At 39.0% G+C, this 14,593-nt stretch overlaps 1 protein-coding gene across 4 annotated transcripts; it reads right to left on the bottom strand.

The window, feature by feature from the left end:
- Window positions 1-1,594: 1,594 nt before the first annotated feature.
- On the bottom strand, window positions 1,595-14,066 carry LOC122559101 (dual specificity tyrosine-phosphorylation-regulated kinase 2-like). Of its 4 annotated transcripts, none has more exons than XM_043708390.1 (2): window positions 14,053-14,066; window positions 1,595-6,023 (listed from the first exon to the last, which is right to left on the bottom strand). In XM_043708390.1, the coding sequence occupies exons 1-2, from the start codon at window positions 14,053-14,055 to the stop codon at window positions 4,428-4,430; spliced, it is 1,599 nt and encodes a 532-aa protein (XP_043564325.1). In that variant the 5' UTR covers window positions 14,056-14,066; the 3' UTR covers window positions 1,595-4,427. The 4 variants fall into 4 exon arrangements, with proteins under 4 accessions (XP_043564325.1, XP_043564326.1, XP_043564327.1 ...); XM_043708391.1 differs by lacking the exon at window positions 14,053-14,066 and adding an exon at window positions 11,075-11,194; XM_043708392.1 differs by lacking the exon at window positions 14,053-14,066 and adding an exon at window positions 7,105-7,163.
- Between the last annotated feature and the right edge of the window lie 527 nt (window positions 14,067-14,593).

Below are 14,593 nucleotides of genomic sequence, written 5' to 3' on the forward strand. Positions count from 1 at the left end.
ACAATCTGCATGAAAAAATCATTCACCTCGTTTCTTATACCGTGTATATTTAAGTGCAACACTCAGTCATGCATTGACTGCCCCCTTTCTCATAGTTGTCCCCTATCTGCTGTGCCTGAAGTTAGATCCTTGACCCTTTCCGTACTTTCTATCCTATTACTTGTTCTAGAAACATTAATAACTTCTCCTGAGCCCTCCCCACTTTAACCATATCCATAATTTCCCATGCAACTGAACAACTTCCCTCCTCTCCATTCCCATTTTGTCTAAAGTCTTAACCATAGCTTTAGTTATGGGATTTGCCAGGACGCTGTGGTCCCAGCATGATTCAGGTGGAGCCCATCCCATCGGAACAGCCCCTTTCTTCTCCAATACTGGTGCCAATGCCCTATGAATTTGAATCCATTTTTCCACATCAATCTTTGAGCCATGCGTTTACCTCGTTCAACTTGTTGACCCTGTGCCAATTTGCTTGTGACTCAATTAGTAATCAGAGATTATTACTTTTTTGGTCCTGTTTTTTTAATTTAGCTGCTGGCTGCTTGTAATCCCTCAGCAGAGCCTCTTACTTCTTTCTACAGATATTGTTGGTACCTACTTGCACCACAACAACTGGATCTTTCCCCTATCACTCCAAGTTCCTCTGCAGTCTAGATATCCTGAACCCAAGCACCAGGCAGGCAACAGAGCATTCAGGACCCTGGCCAGAGGGAACAGTGTCTGTTCTCCTGACTATACTTTCCCTGATTATAACCACATTTCTCTTTTCTTTCCTCTCTTGAATGACTCCCTGTACCATGGCGCTATGATCAATATTTTCATCCTCCCCATAGCTCTCACTCTAAGAGTCTAGAACATGCTGCCAGGGATGGTGGTGGTAGAGCCAGATACGATAAGAGCCTTTAAGTGGCTTTTAGATAACCACATGAGTATACAAGGACCAGAGAGACATGGACTAAGGGCAGACAGAAGAGATTAGTTATTTTGGTGTCATGTTCAGCACAACTTCGTGAGCCCATCCTATTCTGTACTGTTCTATGTTCTACATTCTTACTCTCATCCACACAGAGAGCAAAAATCTCAAACCTGTTAGAGAAGCTCAAGGGCTGAGGTTCCTTCAGCACTACTTCCTGGATCCCTTTACCTATCTTTCTTGTAGTCACACCCTCCTGTTTCTGACCACTGACCAAATTCAAGGAAGTTAAGCTAAGAAGTGTAAATACCTCCTAGACTAGAGCGTCCAGGTAACTCTCCCTCTCCCCTCACAATTTTCGAAGTTCAGATTCCAGGTCAAAGCTCTGAACCAGAGTTCTTCAAGCAACCAACACTTGGTACAGATGTGGTCACTACAAACCACAATGGGGTGCATCAGCAACTATATCGTGCAGGTACAACACATTGCCTGGCCCAGCATCTGAATTGTCTTTACTTAGTTCTTCATTTGCTTTTCTAAAAGTTTTCTACTGGTCCTTTAGCTTGTAATCTGTAAGTATTTCTCATACTTATCTTCAATCTGAAAGTATCCTATAATAGATAGTCAAATTAGCAGCTTTTAGCAACCAATGCACTTACGGTTTATCTGTGCTCTCTTTTGTACTGGGACCTTGATCCTGGGCTTCAATTTATCCTGTTAAAAACACAACTTTACAAGCTATGAAGCAAAAAAGCAAGCAAAAAGCACCTCGTTCCTTTGGCACCACATTCCCACATTCCCCAAACTACATACTTACTCGGGCTGTGTCTCACCCTGGACGTGATCTCTCTTTCCTGACCATGCAAAACTTTCTGATCTAATGCACCTGAGGCAGGAATGGCTATACTGATGAGACGGTGGACCACAAGGAAATCTTCCTGGAACCTTGGTAGTTTTCTAATAATATTAATGATTCAGGCACAGGCGTGAGGAAAATGATACGTAAGTTTGCTGATGATGCAGAAAATTGTTGTGGTTGAGTCCATACCAAATTAATAGATATAAGCATTGCTATTCAAGGTGGGGGGGGATGGGATCTATAAGTGATTGGGGAGAGGGGAAAATTGAGGTAATGGAGGCCGAAGGCTTCTTAGAAATCAGAAGAAGCTCATTCTGATCCACAACTAAACCTAAAATACCTTGTATCTCTTCCAGCTCACAATTAGTTCTCAGCTGTGTTTTATCAAAGCTGGGGTGGACCACTGCTCACTTGCTCTTCAAATAAAATTCCAGATTGGTTTCTAATAATGTCTTCATCAGGCACCACTGTCAAAAATACTGTGTTTCAGATGAGACACAAACCAAGGCCTCATCTATTTTCCTCCATGGGGATGAAAAATCCAAATGGGCAATACATTGGAGAAGCACTAAACAGTTCTCCCTCGTGTCCTAACAATCACTAATTCCTCAACCAGCACCACTGAAACAGGTTATTCAGTTATTATCATATTGCTGCTTATGGGAGTTTTCTGCATGCAAAGTAGCTGCTGCAATTCCTACAATATAACACTGACTAACTTCAAATAGGATGTCATTGGCTGTAAAGCATTTTGTAGTCATGAAAGGTGCATTTCAAAAATGCAAGTCTTTCTTTTCCTGTTTGTGGAATTTAATTTCTCAATGTGCTCCCAAAAGGCAAAGCTCCCTGTCTCACTGGAATTGCCCATTAATACATTCTGCAGGTAAGCAGCAAGGGCTAGTCTTGTTTTCTTAAGGAAGTGCAATCAATGTTTATCAAGTGTTATGTGTTTGGGTGATAGCTATAATACTCAAATGAACAATAAGTGAAAATGATTTATGGAGGGTGAACTTTTCAAGACAACATTGCTGGCATGGTGCCTTACCAATCAATAGATCCAACAATCAGCAGCAGAGATTAGTGAATCTGATTTACAATTCCCCTGATTTTCTTGTTATCAATCACTAGAAAGTGGAAGGCTTGTGAAATTGACATTTTGAATCCACCCTCTGGAGCGATCTTCCCAATACTACAGACCCCTCTCCAAATTTTCTACTCTTTAAATTTGCTAAATGGACATTCAAGATAAAATAGTGCACAATCAATTGAGGTTCTTTACCTCGAAAAGACTTCTTTATCTAGTGAATTTCTGTTATTGTATATTGACAGAAAATCTGAATTACGTGTGGAGCTTATAATTTTTGACACTACTTAGTTGACGGTACCCTTTCACAGCTGATGTCTTCATCTTCAAATAGGTGTGAATTAATCTGTTTGTTTGATTCGCACATTATACATTGAAGGTTTTACCTGCGGAGACACGACTCGCAGAAGGATGACGGGGAAATCAGAGGGCAGATCACTGAGGAAAACTTTCAAAATTCTCAGTTAACTGTTCGCGTGGTGCTATTGCTAGGCTAGGTTACCCGCCTGTCCTATTAGTTTGAAAAATTACCTGGTATGAGGGACTAAAAGATAGAAAAGAGGCGTGAAATACAGTACAAATTTTAAAAAAAACAGGCTTGTCTTTCTCTGATGTAGTTGCACAGATGATAGTTCCTTTTGGTCAACTCCTTTAATATATTGTTTCATAAAAACAAGAACTAATGCAATGATATTTCATGAACACAAACTCAGATATAAATGGTAACTCATCTCTCAGTTGCCAAAAATGAAGGAGAGCTACCTATGATTTTTAACATTACCAGCTTTGTCACTAAGGAAAATCTCCACCATATCATGATGTTGCAGTTAATTTGCACCTAAGGAGGGTTATCCCTGCATATATACTTACACAGTACCTTGGCCAAACTAAAGGAATCAGCAACCCTTATGCCCTTTAAAGAATGGATTGACACATCTAGGTGTCTGGATGCTACCATCTCTCCTCCAATGCATACAGATGTCCACCCGAGACTGCAAGCCACTGTTCAGTGTCCAATGGAAATACAGATCCCAAGAAAGATAAATTAGGATAGCTAGTAGGCCAAATCCATTATTACATCAAAGTTTGTAAATGTATGAAATCTTTCTTGGTTATTAGAAAGTGAATGATTTGAGACCATTTTCATTCACAGCAGTTTCATCAGTGAGTAAATTAAAGGGCACTTTTGGCCTTCAAATATGCAGGGAGCAAAGGATTAGCACACTATGTCATCTGAGTAGGATACTGCTGATGTAAAATAAATAATTATCCAATCAAAGAACACCTTTTCATTGTGCATCTAGCCCAACTGCTTTACTGTGAATGTTGGTGGGTAGTTTGTGTCATTGTACAGTGTAAACCAATGTGTACAGTGTGGCCTGGCAGGAGCTGCCCAGCAGTCCTGGAGCATGCTCAGTGCAGACTTGCAGCCTTGTAATAATTAAAGACCTGTTGGCTCAAGTCAAGTTGGAATGTAGAAAGGAAGAAATTATGTTCCCTGTATACCGCATGCCACAGGAATTCATATTCTGACTGAGTATCAACAACTGTTATTTTCTTCAAGTTACCAGTCAACTGACCAGCTTTGGCAGCACTGTCCTCTGAGTCATGTTGGGATTGGAATCATTACTCTGATTGGATTTCAATTTATTGGCAATGCTGGCAGAAGTAGGAGGTAGTTTAACCACTGCATCCATGAGGCTAGTAGGGCTTGCTGACATGCGTTTGACAAATGTTGCTTTGTCATTTGTTGGTGGCTTTGGCAGACGTCTCCGAAGCCAAGGGTGCCTTAAGGCCTGTGCTGGTGTCATGCGTAAGGCAGGATCCCACTCCAGGCAGTGTTTCAGGAAGTCAATGAAAGATTGATCATCACAACCCTTTAGGGCACTGACCCAGTCCCGTTGACCAGGGGGACCTCGAGTTTTTCCTCTTCGAGATCGTCCACCATTCAAATGCACAGTCCCATCAGGAAGAGTTACAATAGAAGAATATCTAGGGTAACCCTTAGAACTGATGAACATTTTGGCTCTTTTGGAACATTCCAGAAGTACTTTTGATGGCATTCCTAATAATTCCATCATGCAAGCAAGTTGATCCCCCTCGTCTTCCCCTGGCAACAGCGGGTGACCAGTCAGCAATTCAGCAAGAATGCATCCCAAACTCCACATATCAATAGCCATCCCATATTGTGCTCCTAGAATCACCTCAGGAGCTCGGTAAAAACGTGACTGAATGTATGTGTAAATTTTTTGATGGTCATAACAGCTGGATCCAAAGTCGATCACTTTAACTCCACTACGGCCCTGTTGCTTCAATAGGATGTTCTCAGGTTTCAAGTCGCAATGGATGATATGGCTTTTATGTAAAGCATCAAGGCACTGCAGGATGGAGTGTGCAAATTTACGGACCAGGGGCAGACTGAATCCTTGAAACTTATTCTTCTTGATGAGTTCATAGAGATTCATACTTAGTAGTTCAAAGGTCATACATATGTGGTTACGGAAGGAAAAACTCTCATAGATATGGATAACATTCATGTTGTTGTCCTTGTCTTGCTTCCTCAAATGGTCTAGTATCTTGATTTCCTCTGCTGCCTGCCTGTGAAATCTCTTTTCGTTCCTCACCATTTTCAAGGCGATGTATTGGTGGAGTTTGTGGTCATAAGCTTTCACCACCTGCCCAAAGCTGCCTTTTCCAATTACCTTGATGACTTCATATCGATATGCTATATGATCATGTGGCACATAGAGATAAGAGCCCTGATCATCATCGTAGCTATTATTATTTGGTGCTCCAATAATTCCTGGTCTCTTTTTAGAATTTGGTCCAACAAAATAGATTTCTGAATAGCTAGCTATTTCCTGTTCCTCATACGGTGTAAGTTTGTGTATATAGTGTTTTTTTGCCTCCACTGCAGTCATTGGCTCCCCTTTAGGCCTCGTGGAGATGTCAAAGGATTTTATGGAACTGGAGCTGCCTTTTAGTTGGATGGAGCTCTCCAGTTTGTGAGAAGGCAGGGTACTTTTATCAATGGCACTGAGACTATTGTTTGGTGTCGCACATGCTGTCAATTTTGACTCGGCTTCTTCATACAATTCTTGACCTTGGAAATGTTGATCACCTCCAACACGAAATTGATCAGTCATGGTACCTGTATAGTCACTCTCCTGAAACAGAAGAAAACCAAATTCCTGTTGTGAATGCTTGATGAAATTATCTCAAAAACTATAAACCTACAATGTAAATGTGTTATTCATACCTCTAAATACTGTATAATGATTTACGAAGGATATATGTTGAATACTTTTCTCTCCAAAGATCAGCTCATGCAAGACTTATAAACTCCACTGATGTTTGAGTAGGCTTGTTTATTATTTCACTTCCATGCTCTTGAATAAAAATAATAGATATTTGTTGTCTGACAATCAATCCTCCCAATCAATGACCTCTACATGATTTCTTGATTTTAATTATTCTTTTTCTACACTGCCATGGGCACTCTGCCTCTGACCTTCATTTGCTTGTTGCTCCTAAGTTAAGAATAAGTCTTGGTCTTGAAATTAAAACTTATTGCACCATCTCCAATCTAGCTACTTTAACCTGAGAAGTAACTGCTAAACTGCGTGTCTGCTCTCAGTTACTTTACATTCTTACAGGACAAATAGTCACAGAGTTACTGCACAAATCTTTCCATTTAAAACAAATAGTACCACTATATGCCTGATAAAGAGCACAAAAGTGTGACCTCATAATCTTTCAGCCAAAACTCATATGCTGACTATACATCTACCTACATGAAATGATTTTGAGAAGTCTCACGTCCAGATTCAAATAATCCAACATCACATTTACTAACAATCTGATATGAGATCACGAAGGGAAACTTTAAAGATGGCTGTGTAAGAAAGCTTAAACAAAATGTGAATGCTGATGAGTTAGGGGTGCTTTTTGAATATTAGTATACACCAGCCATTAGTGCTTAATGTTGTTGAAAACTCATTTGCCACTCTGGTGAAATTAAAAATCTGTTGATGATAATGTATGGAAAAACCTATTTCAGAATGCAGATTTCCTTGATATAAAAGTACAAATATGTTGTGAGGAACACTCATCTTAAAAAACACAGAGTTGTAATATGACCATACCAATAATCATAACCTGACTGAACATGTCAGCACCAAATAAGGACAACCAGTGTTGTTTCCATTTTATTACAATTATGTGCAACTTGAATGGATGCCAACTTACTAACACCGTGCTTCCCCTTGATTGCTGCAAGTGAATTTCATTCAATTATTCTAGTGGTTCTCCTAGATGCAACCTGAGGATGAGAATTGTGATAGGTAATTGGCTGCTCATGCTCTACGGAAGGTTTCTGGAACTGAAAGCATCCCCCTCCCATGGCAAATGGTTCCTGACAAGATTAATATTCATTTCTAGGCATTCTGACATTTCATTCCAGTTCCACTGGCATGGTGTTGTGAAAAGGAAGGCCCATCCCCATCTTCTAAATGGAATTAGGGGTGGGCAGTGAATGTAGGTAGGTCAAGTCTGCAGTGCCCACATCCTGTGAAGCAGTAATGAAAAAAACAAAAGGAGTCCAGGCACACAGTGCAGACCTCAATGATACAACCACCAGGCAAGTTGCCTCCAGCAGTTGAATTATTTTGCCTCTCCTGAAATGATCAATTTGCTATTCAGTGTGAAGTGCTCATGGTTGGAGATACCCCATCCAGTGTTCTGCTCTTTGTGAGTGTTCTGCACAAATTTCTCTTACAACATGATTGATTCAATTACAAGAAGGCTGACTGTTAGTGAGTGTGTCATGGAGGACCTAACGTAAGGCATGTAAGGAGGTTGTTAAAATAGAGGAAAGGAGATTAATGTCTGACATGCAAATGATTGCCATGCGGAGAAAAGGGAAGCCATGGTGTGAGATTCAGAGATATGTAACTCACCCTCCTCTTTCCCCCAGCCGGAGCCACAATAAGAATTAGTTGTACAATTGCTAATTACAGAGGGCTAATACAGCAGCTAATGTGCTTCTTTGTCTACTCTGGTCAAATCATTGAGCATTTTACCGCATTGGCCTAAATTTCTAGAGATGAGAAGAGTTTGGTTCTCACTGGTAATGCTGTTTGCTCCACAGTGAAATTTTTGGAAGGTTTCCCATGATAGTCACCCATAGCCTAATTTCCTGATCTTAGTTTCAATTTTTGTAGACACAGGCCAGGGTCTGAACCTGTGTTATTTCCTGTGCCAATTGCTTCAACTGGCTGCAAATACCAACTGGTATTCTTGCGAAGGAGTGCAAAACTTAGTGAGGCATTTGACTGCTTCTTACAGAACTGCTATTTTTGCATGATTTGTTGCAATCTATAGCCAGAGCTGACTAACGAAAGGCTGCACTTAAATCCCCAGGCATCCTAGAAGATAAGATCTATTTTATTCAATGAGCACTACTCCCAAATGATAAGCAAATGTTCTAACTAGGAAAATCTCCTCAAAATACCTTGTGAAATCAAACAGGCAATAGAAGCAGCATATTTTACATTAGACGCAATTGATCTGCTAGATTGTCCGGCTAACCATAAAATTGTATTTGAAGGGCCTTAAAGGTTATCTAAGGTGGACATGTTAACTCTCATCATTCAGGGTCTCAACAAATGAGATTAGATTACTGTCTGCTACACCCTCCTGTCCTATGACATAATGCATCTCACATGTTTTGCATGAATTAGCATGCTGAAATGTACTGTGTCATTGTGCTACATCAGGCAGTAATTCACAACATCTTAATAATGAAGCAGAGTGATGGCAGCAAAGGAAAGAAAATGAAGTAAATCTTGGATCCCACTGCCTCATGTGACTTCCCACCTGACATGCCCAAAAACCACTGCGTCGAAAATCACTCTGCTCCGTCACATGAAGACCCAAGGCAAGAGCTCGCAATCCTGATGTCACCTTCAAATTGAGGGATGGCCAATAATGTCAATGCTATGCTTGATTTGTCAAATGACTAACCCATTAATACTGTGCCATAATGAGTCTGTCCATTATATTTGACAGCACCATACAATACAAATGGCTTAAAATGGCTGTCATGAGTAATAAATAATTGGTTCTTCTTTCAGCTTATGTGTGTTCTAGAATTGAATATAGAAACATTCCCAGCAATGTGTTCATCTAGTAGCATGGAGCTTTAATTAACTATAATCTGATAAACAAAGTGTCTATCTATAACTTATTTTATATTATTTAACAAAGATCGAGGTAATTTTGCATTTTTCAGTGTCAAATATCTTTTCTGATTAAATATAAAACTTAGATAATTGAAAGAGGAGGTGGAATTTTGAAAAAGAAATCAAATGGAGGACGATGAAGAGCTGGCAGAAAAGAGGAGTTGAGGCCTGGGGCAGATCAGCCATGCTCTTTTGAAAGGTGGGGCAAGTTTAAGGAGCTGAATAGCCTACGCCTAATCCTGCAGTTGGATCTAATGCTGTTAGCTTTGTGTCAGGTCTATGAAAAATTTGTTTCGGATCAAGACTCCTCTGTACTGCACACAGGGATAAGCACTGAAACACAGCAGTGTGGTTTCACTATAACGTGCACCAATGGAGTGGCTACTTCTGGGAGAACCAAAGACTGCCAAAAGCTGTTCAATTATACCGTTTTTTTGTGCGATGAAGTTGGGCTCACTGGGAACTAGATTAACATGGACCACACTGTTGATTAAAATGAAGGCATTTAATAGTCAGCAGACAAAAGAGGCCTTCATCCTATTTCCATGCAGTTTTCAGGAAAGGAACCTTTAGTATCAGAGAACATGGGTCACATTTTGTCATCCTAATACTGGACAAATCTTTACCATGTTGCTGAAAATGAAGTTGGGGAGCTATACATTCAAATTTTACAGCTGTTGGTCATAATATTGACTGGTGTAGAAAACATGGCAGTTGACGAGGCATGCATGATTCCAGTATGCACACTCGAAGTGACATTTGGTTCAGGCTTTTTAATGTTGCCTCAATTTTAATTTCTTTGAGTTTGAACCTTCAGCAAGGTGAATAGGTTTCAAAGCCTGTGTGAAACATAACAAGTCTGTCAGTTTGTGAACATTGCGAGAGCGTCATATAGGATCAGGTATGTTTTCACAGGTACTAATAAAAGGTCTTATCAACTTAAAATGTCATAATTAGATACTGTTTGATAAGTTAGTTATGTTCCCAATGCAATGATTGATCATAGAGCTTTGTTGTCAAAACATAGGTGATCAGTAAATTGACCATCATTGTGTAAGCTTTCAGATGCATTTGAGTACTCTCTCCAGCAAACCTTCTTTGCATGTAGCACTTGGACACTGACACTTTGGTTTATTCATTGATTTAAAGTTCAGATATCTGTTAAGCTCCTGAAATTGCTGAATAGATACATGACTTCTGTGACTGAAAGTTCATCTCTTGAGCTTTGAAATGTGAGCAGATAGCTAGTCAATTGTTCAGTAAACTTCAGATGTACTTTGTGTTTAGGTCTGGAAGATTGGTTTGTATAGTTGTGGAATGGAATCTCATTATGAATAGTTGGCTACATTCCTACCCACACTAAGTGGTTTGGTTCAGCAAGGATTGTATTCACAGTTTTGACGGGAGCTGAGAGCTTTGTCTAATTGACTGCTTTCTGATGAGTTCATCAGATTAACTTGCATGGTCAACTCTTGATTACCAAATTTATAATCAAAATCCAGCCTCATGGTTTGCAATCTCTTTCCATGTTAATTACTGGACAGTATATTGTAAAAGGAACTTCTGCATGTTTTCTCTGTTAGGTATTTTAAGTGACCAAGTTGTTGATCTGGGGTCATGCAATCATAAAATTTGCATAATGCATACTGGAAAAATGTATATTTAATTAACCTTATGTATTTATCATATATTATTATTATTAGACATTAATGTCCTGCTCAATGCCAACCCAGAAGTCTAGTACTGGGGATCCAGGCTGTTCACACAAAATCTGATTGACGACATCTCTATGGGACTGACAGTGCCCACAATAAAGAGGTGCATATTTACATGGTTTTCCATCTATTGCACTGTTAGCAACTTTAAACAAAGATTTAAATTTCTCTCATTATGTGAGCTACAGCATGTTGGCAGAATTATTTAGATGTCTGACAAACATAGACTATTGTCACTGAAAGAAACACATGCATATTTACCAAAAGGGAGCTACAGCAAACAAGCTCAGGAGGTAGATAGAGGGGTACATGAACCCCATGCAGAACTTTGACCAAATGCAGTGAACACGCATCAACATTGTTTTCTCTTGAGGCCTGCAAACTGTTCTTTCCGGGATCAGGAAAGAATTCAGAACTTTGAAAATCTATTTGAAATAAAATTGCTCAGTCAGGGGTTTTTACACTCTAAATTGATTTCCCCATAGCTATGTACTATTACAGTAAGCATTTCTTCATGCATTGATTATACATCTAATTAATCTGCATTATTTCTTAGTATAGCTTATGTAAAAGGAATTTAAAATGGAGTCTGTTCATCCCAAGGGTTAATGAAGGTGAGTCAGTAAGTCTGTGAGCTCACCAGATTTCAAATTTTTTAAATCATTTTATACAATGTTAAAGTCACTGGCAAGGCCAGAATTCTTTTTCTCCATTCCTATTTGCCCCTTGAACTGAGTGGATCAGACATCTAAGGGTCAACTATATGCTATGGGTCTGGCCAGGATGGAAATTTCCTTCTATTAAGGATTTTAGTAAATCAGGTGGTTTTTTACATCAATGGTAGTCATTATTATTGAGACTAGTTTTCAATTCCAGATTTTATTGATCGAATTTACATTCCACCAATAGCCATGGTGATATTTGAACTAATGTCCCCAATGCAGAATTTGGCATCTGAAGTACAAATTCAGTGACATTACCACTCTGTACTACTTCCCCTTAATTGTCCCTATTCTTCGATATTTGCTAACTTTGAAATTATTTCTGCTGTTCTGAACTGCTATGAATGTCATCTGCAAATATGGCACTCTTGAGGAGTTGGCAATGTCATTCGGAATTTCAGATAGCTTAACATTCCCCTTAATGACGAGTTTGAAATTTGCTGTGTTTTTGGTGAGGATTACTTTGTACTTGTTTACAGTTACAGTGGTCATCTACCTCCATATACTGCAGGTGGAGCTGACACTGCTTGTGCACCAGGTATAAAGGTCAAAGTTTAACATACTGTTTTGTAAGGAGATGAAGCCCATTAACTTAATACAGACTGACCTTCACATAATGTCAGTCCATTTAATGTTATTTTTCTAGAACACTGTTTTCTTTCAAGGGCCTTTTTTTAATGTACATTCTTAGTTCTGGTTTAATTTCAAGCCTGACATGTCATCACATCATCCCGTGTCAGGCACATGGTGCCAAGAGAATGTTGATTCTTTATGCCTTTCTCATTAACAACTAGATAAATTAGCCTTCTGTGCCACAAGAAAAAGAGAAATTGCATCCCTTTAAAAGGACATAAATGCCATTTCTTCACCCACCTTTAAAACTGACTTCAACAGTGAGAAAATTCTAGTTACATCAGTGCAGTGAGTGCTTTCTTCCCAGTACTGGGGGCAGCCCAGAGCAGTTTGGCAGCTCACTCTTTACGATATTGTGGAGATGCTGGAGTTAAGGATGGAGCAGAGCTCTGAAAGCTTGTAATTTCAAATAAACTTGTTGGACTATAACCTGGTGTCATTATTTGATTTTTGGCCTTTAGGTATACTGGATCAGCAAAAGGCATTTTTCAAAACACAGGAAAAAAAGCAAAACTAATGTATTCTAGCAGGAGACATGACTTTTTAATAAAAAAAAAGGTGAGGAATTACAGTGAGATAGAGAGGGCAAAGGACACTCATTGGTCAAACAAAGTGAAAGCGTAAGCCACACAATGGATGTGAATAAGAAGCTGTAATGGGGCTGCAGCATTTTCACTGAGCTGTCGTGCAGCAGGTAGAAACAAAACTGTGAAAAAGAGCCAAACAATAATTTTTTAAAAAATAGGGATTAAGGCACGGTTGAACTCTACCAAAAGACATAAGCACCATGCCATAGCCACCACCTAGTTCTGTTTAAATAATATTAAATCCATCAATGTCAACCTTTTGGTACTGCAAGCCACAAAACGAGATAAGCCAAAAAGTTTCCATAATATTTCAGAAACCTGAAATATTCATCTACCCCAGAAATTTACTTTTAAAAAAGCTAATATATATATATATACACCAATTTATAGATGTCAGTTTATGCATTAGTTCTGTTATATTCAGAGATATATTTCAGTATTTCAACATGTATTTTGTCTTGTTTCAGGCAAGAAAATGTTCAAAGTAGCCTAACTCCAAGTGTAACATTGATTCCTATGGGATTTGATTATTCACTGAAAGTTGTTTTCAAACTTTAAGTGAGGACTACCTTCTTTGTGTTTGAGGTAGATGCATTGTCCCCTATTTAGGATTCAATAAGAGATTGATGGGGTAGTACTCCAAACAATGTGTCTTTCTAACTTATAAAGACATAAATACAAATTTTAACAGAAAAACAGGCATAGAAGTAGCTTCATAAATTAGACAGAGGAAAATAATGTGTTTATTGTTAAGTAGGGCAAGTATAATTCTGTTTAAATTTAATTTATTTTAAAGTCTATATTCCATGTAAGTAATCACTTCGAGAAATCCTTGGTGAAAATTGCACCATAATAAATCAGAAATAAATTCTAATGTTGTGCTGCATATCTTTAGATAAACACTAAATAATAATGAGTTGGAAAGGTTACTGGGAGAAATTTTCTGAGGACCCATAACATGGGAAGAGATAGCACTGACTTGATGCAGGTGGCTTCTTGGAAAATCTCAGGTTCACTTACTTTTTGCAACCATCAGTGCACCTATGATTTTGCAAAAGTCTCCCACTTCACACAAAGCCTTGCTGGTGTCATGGGGTCTGAGAAAATTTCGCCCTCTCATTCGTGCTATGCATGGGAGTTGACTTAACTTGCATGTGATTGATGTGAGTAGGTACTGAAGCACCTTCAAGTCGACGAATGCACCTATAGATGTCCGTTTCATCATTTTGTTGGCTGCAGGAACTCCTCCGAGCCAGTTGCCAGTCATCCAAAGATGTCATCACTCATTGGCACTCACCATATAAATAGTTATTCAAAAATCTATGGAAATGAGGAAAGAAAATGCAAGAGAATGTAAATCAAAATTTTATTACTATAACTCTTACGTTTGCTGCAAGCGGACAGGATGACAACTGAGGTGTCAATCATGTGGAATCTGGTTCCTCACTTTATGCCGAGTCAAGATAACTCTGTGGCATAAGTGTTACAGATGCAAACAGAAAATGCACTGGGATTAGCCAAAAATGATGACTTAATAACAAAGACCCAGATGCCATGTAAGAAGTTCCAAGTGACAGTGCAAGCAAATTAGAAATGAGAACTGAAATTGCTGGAGATACCTAGTCTGTCAATACCAATGGAGAGAGAAGAAGATTAAGTGTTTCATGTATCTGACCTTTCGTCAGAACACAGACTTGAGACACTAGGCTGGTTTTAATGGGTCTGTAAGATTCCCTCATCAAAACAAATACATAAAATACTTAATCTTTTCCCTCTCCATTGGTATTGACAGACTAGGTATCTCCAGCAATTTCAGTTCTCATTTCTAATTTGCTTGC

The sequence above is a fragment of the Chiloscyllium plagiosum genome, chromosome 18 (genome assembly GCF_004010195.1).
Source record: "Chiloscyllium plagiosum isolate BGI_BamShark_2017 chromosome 18, ASM401019v2, whole genome shotgun sequence".
Lineage (NCBI taxonomy): Eukaryota > Metazoa > Chordata > Chondrichthyes > Orectolobiformes > Hemiscylliidae > Chiloscyllium > Chiloscyllium plagiosum.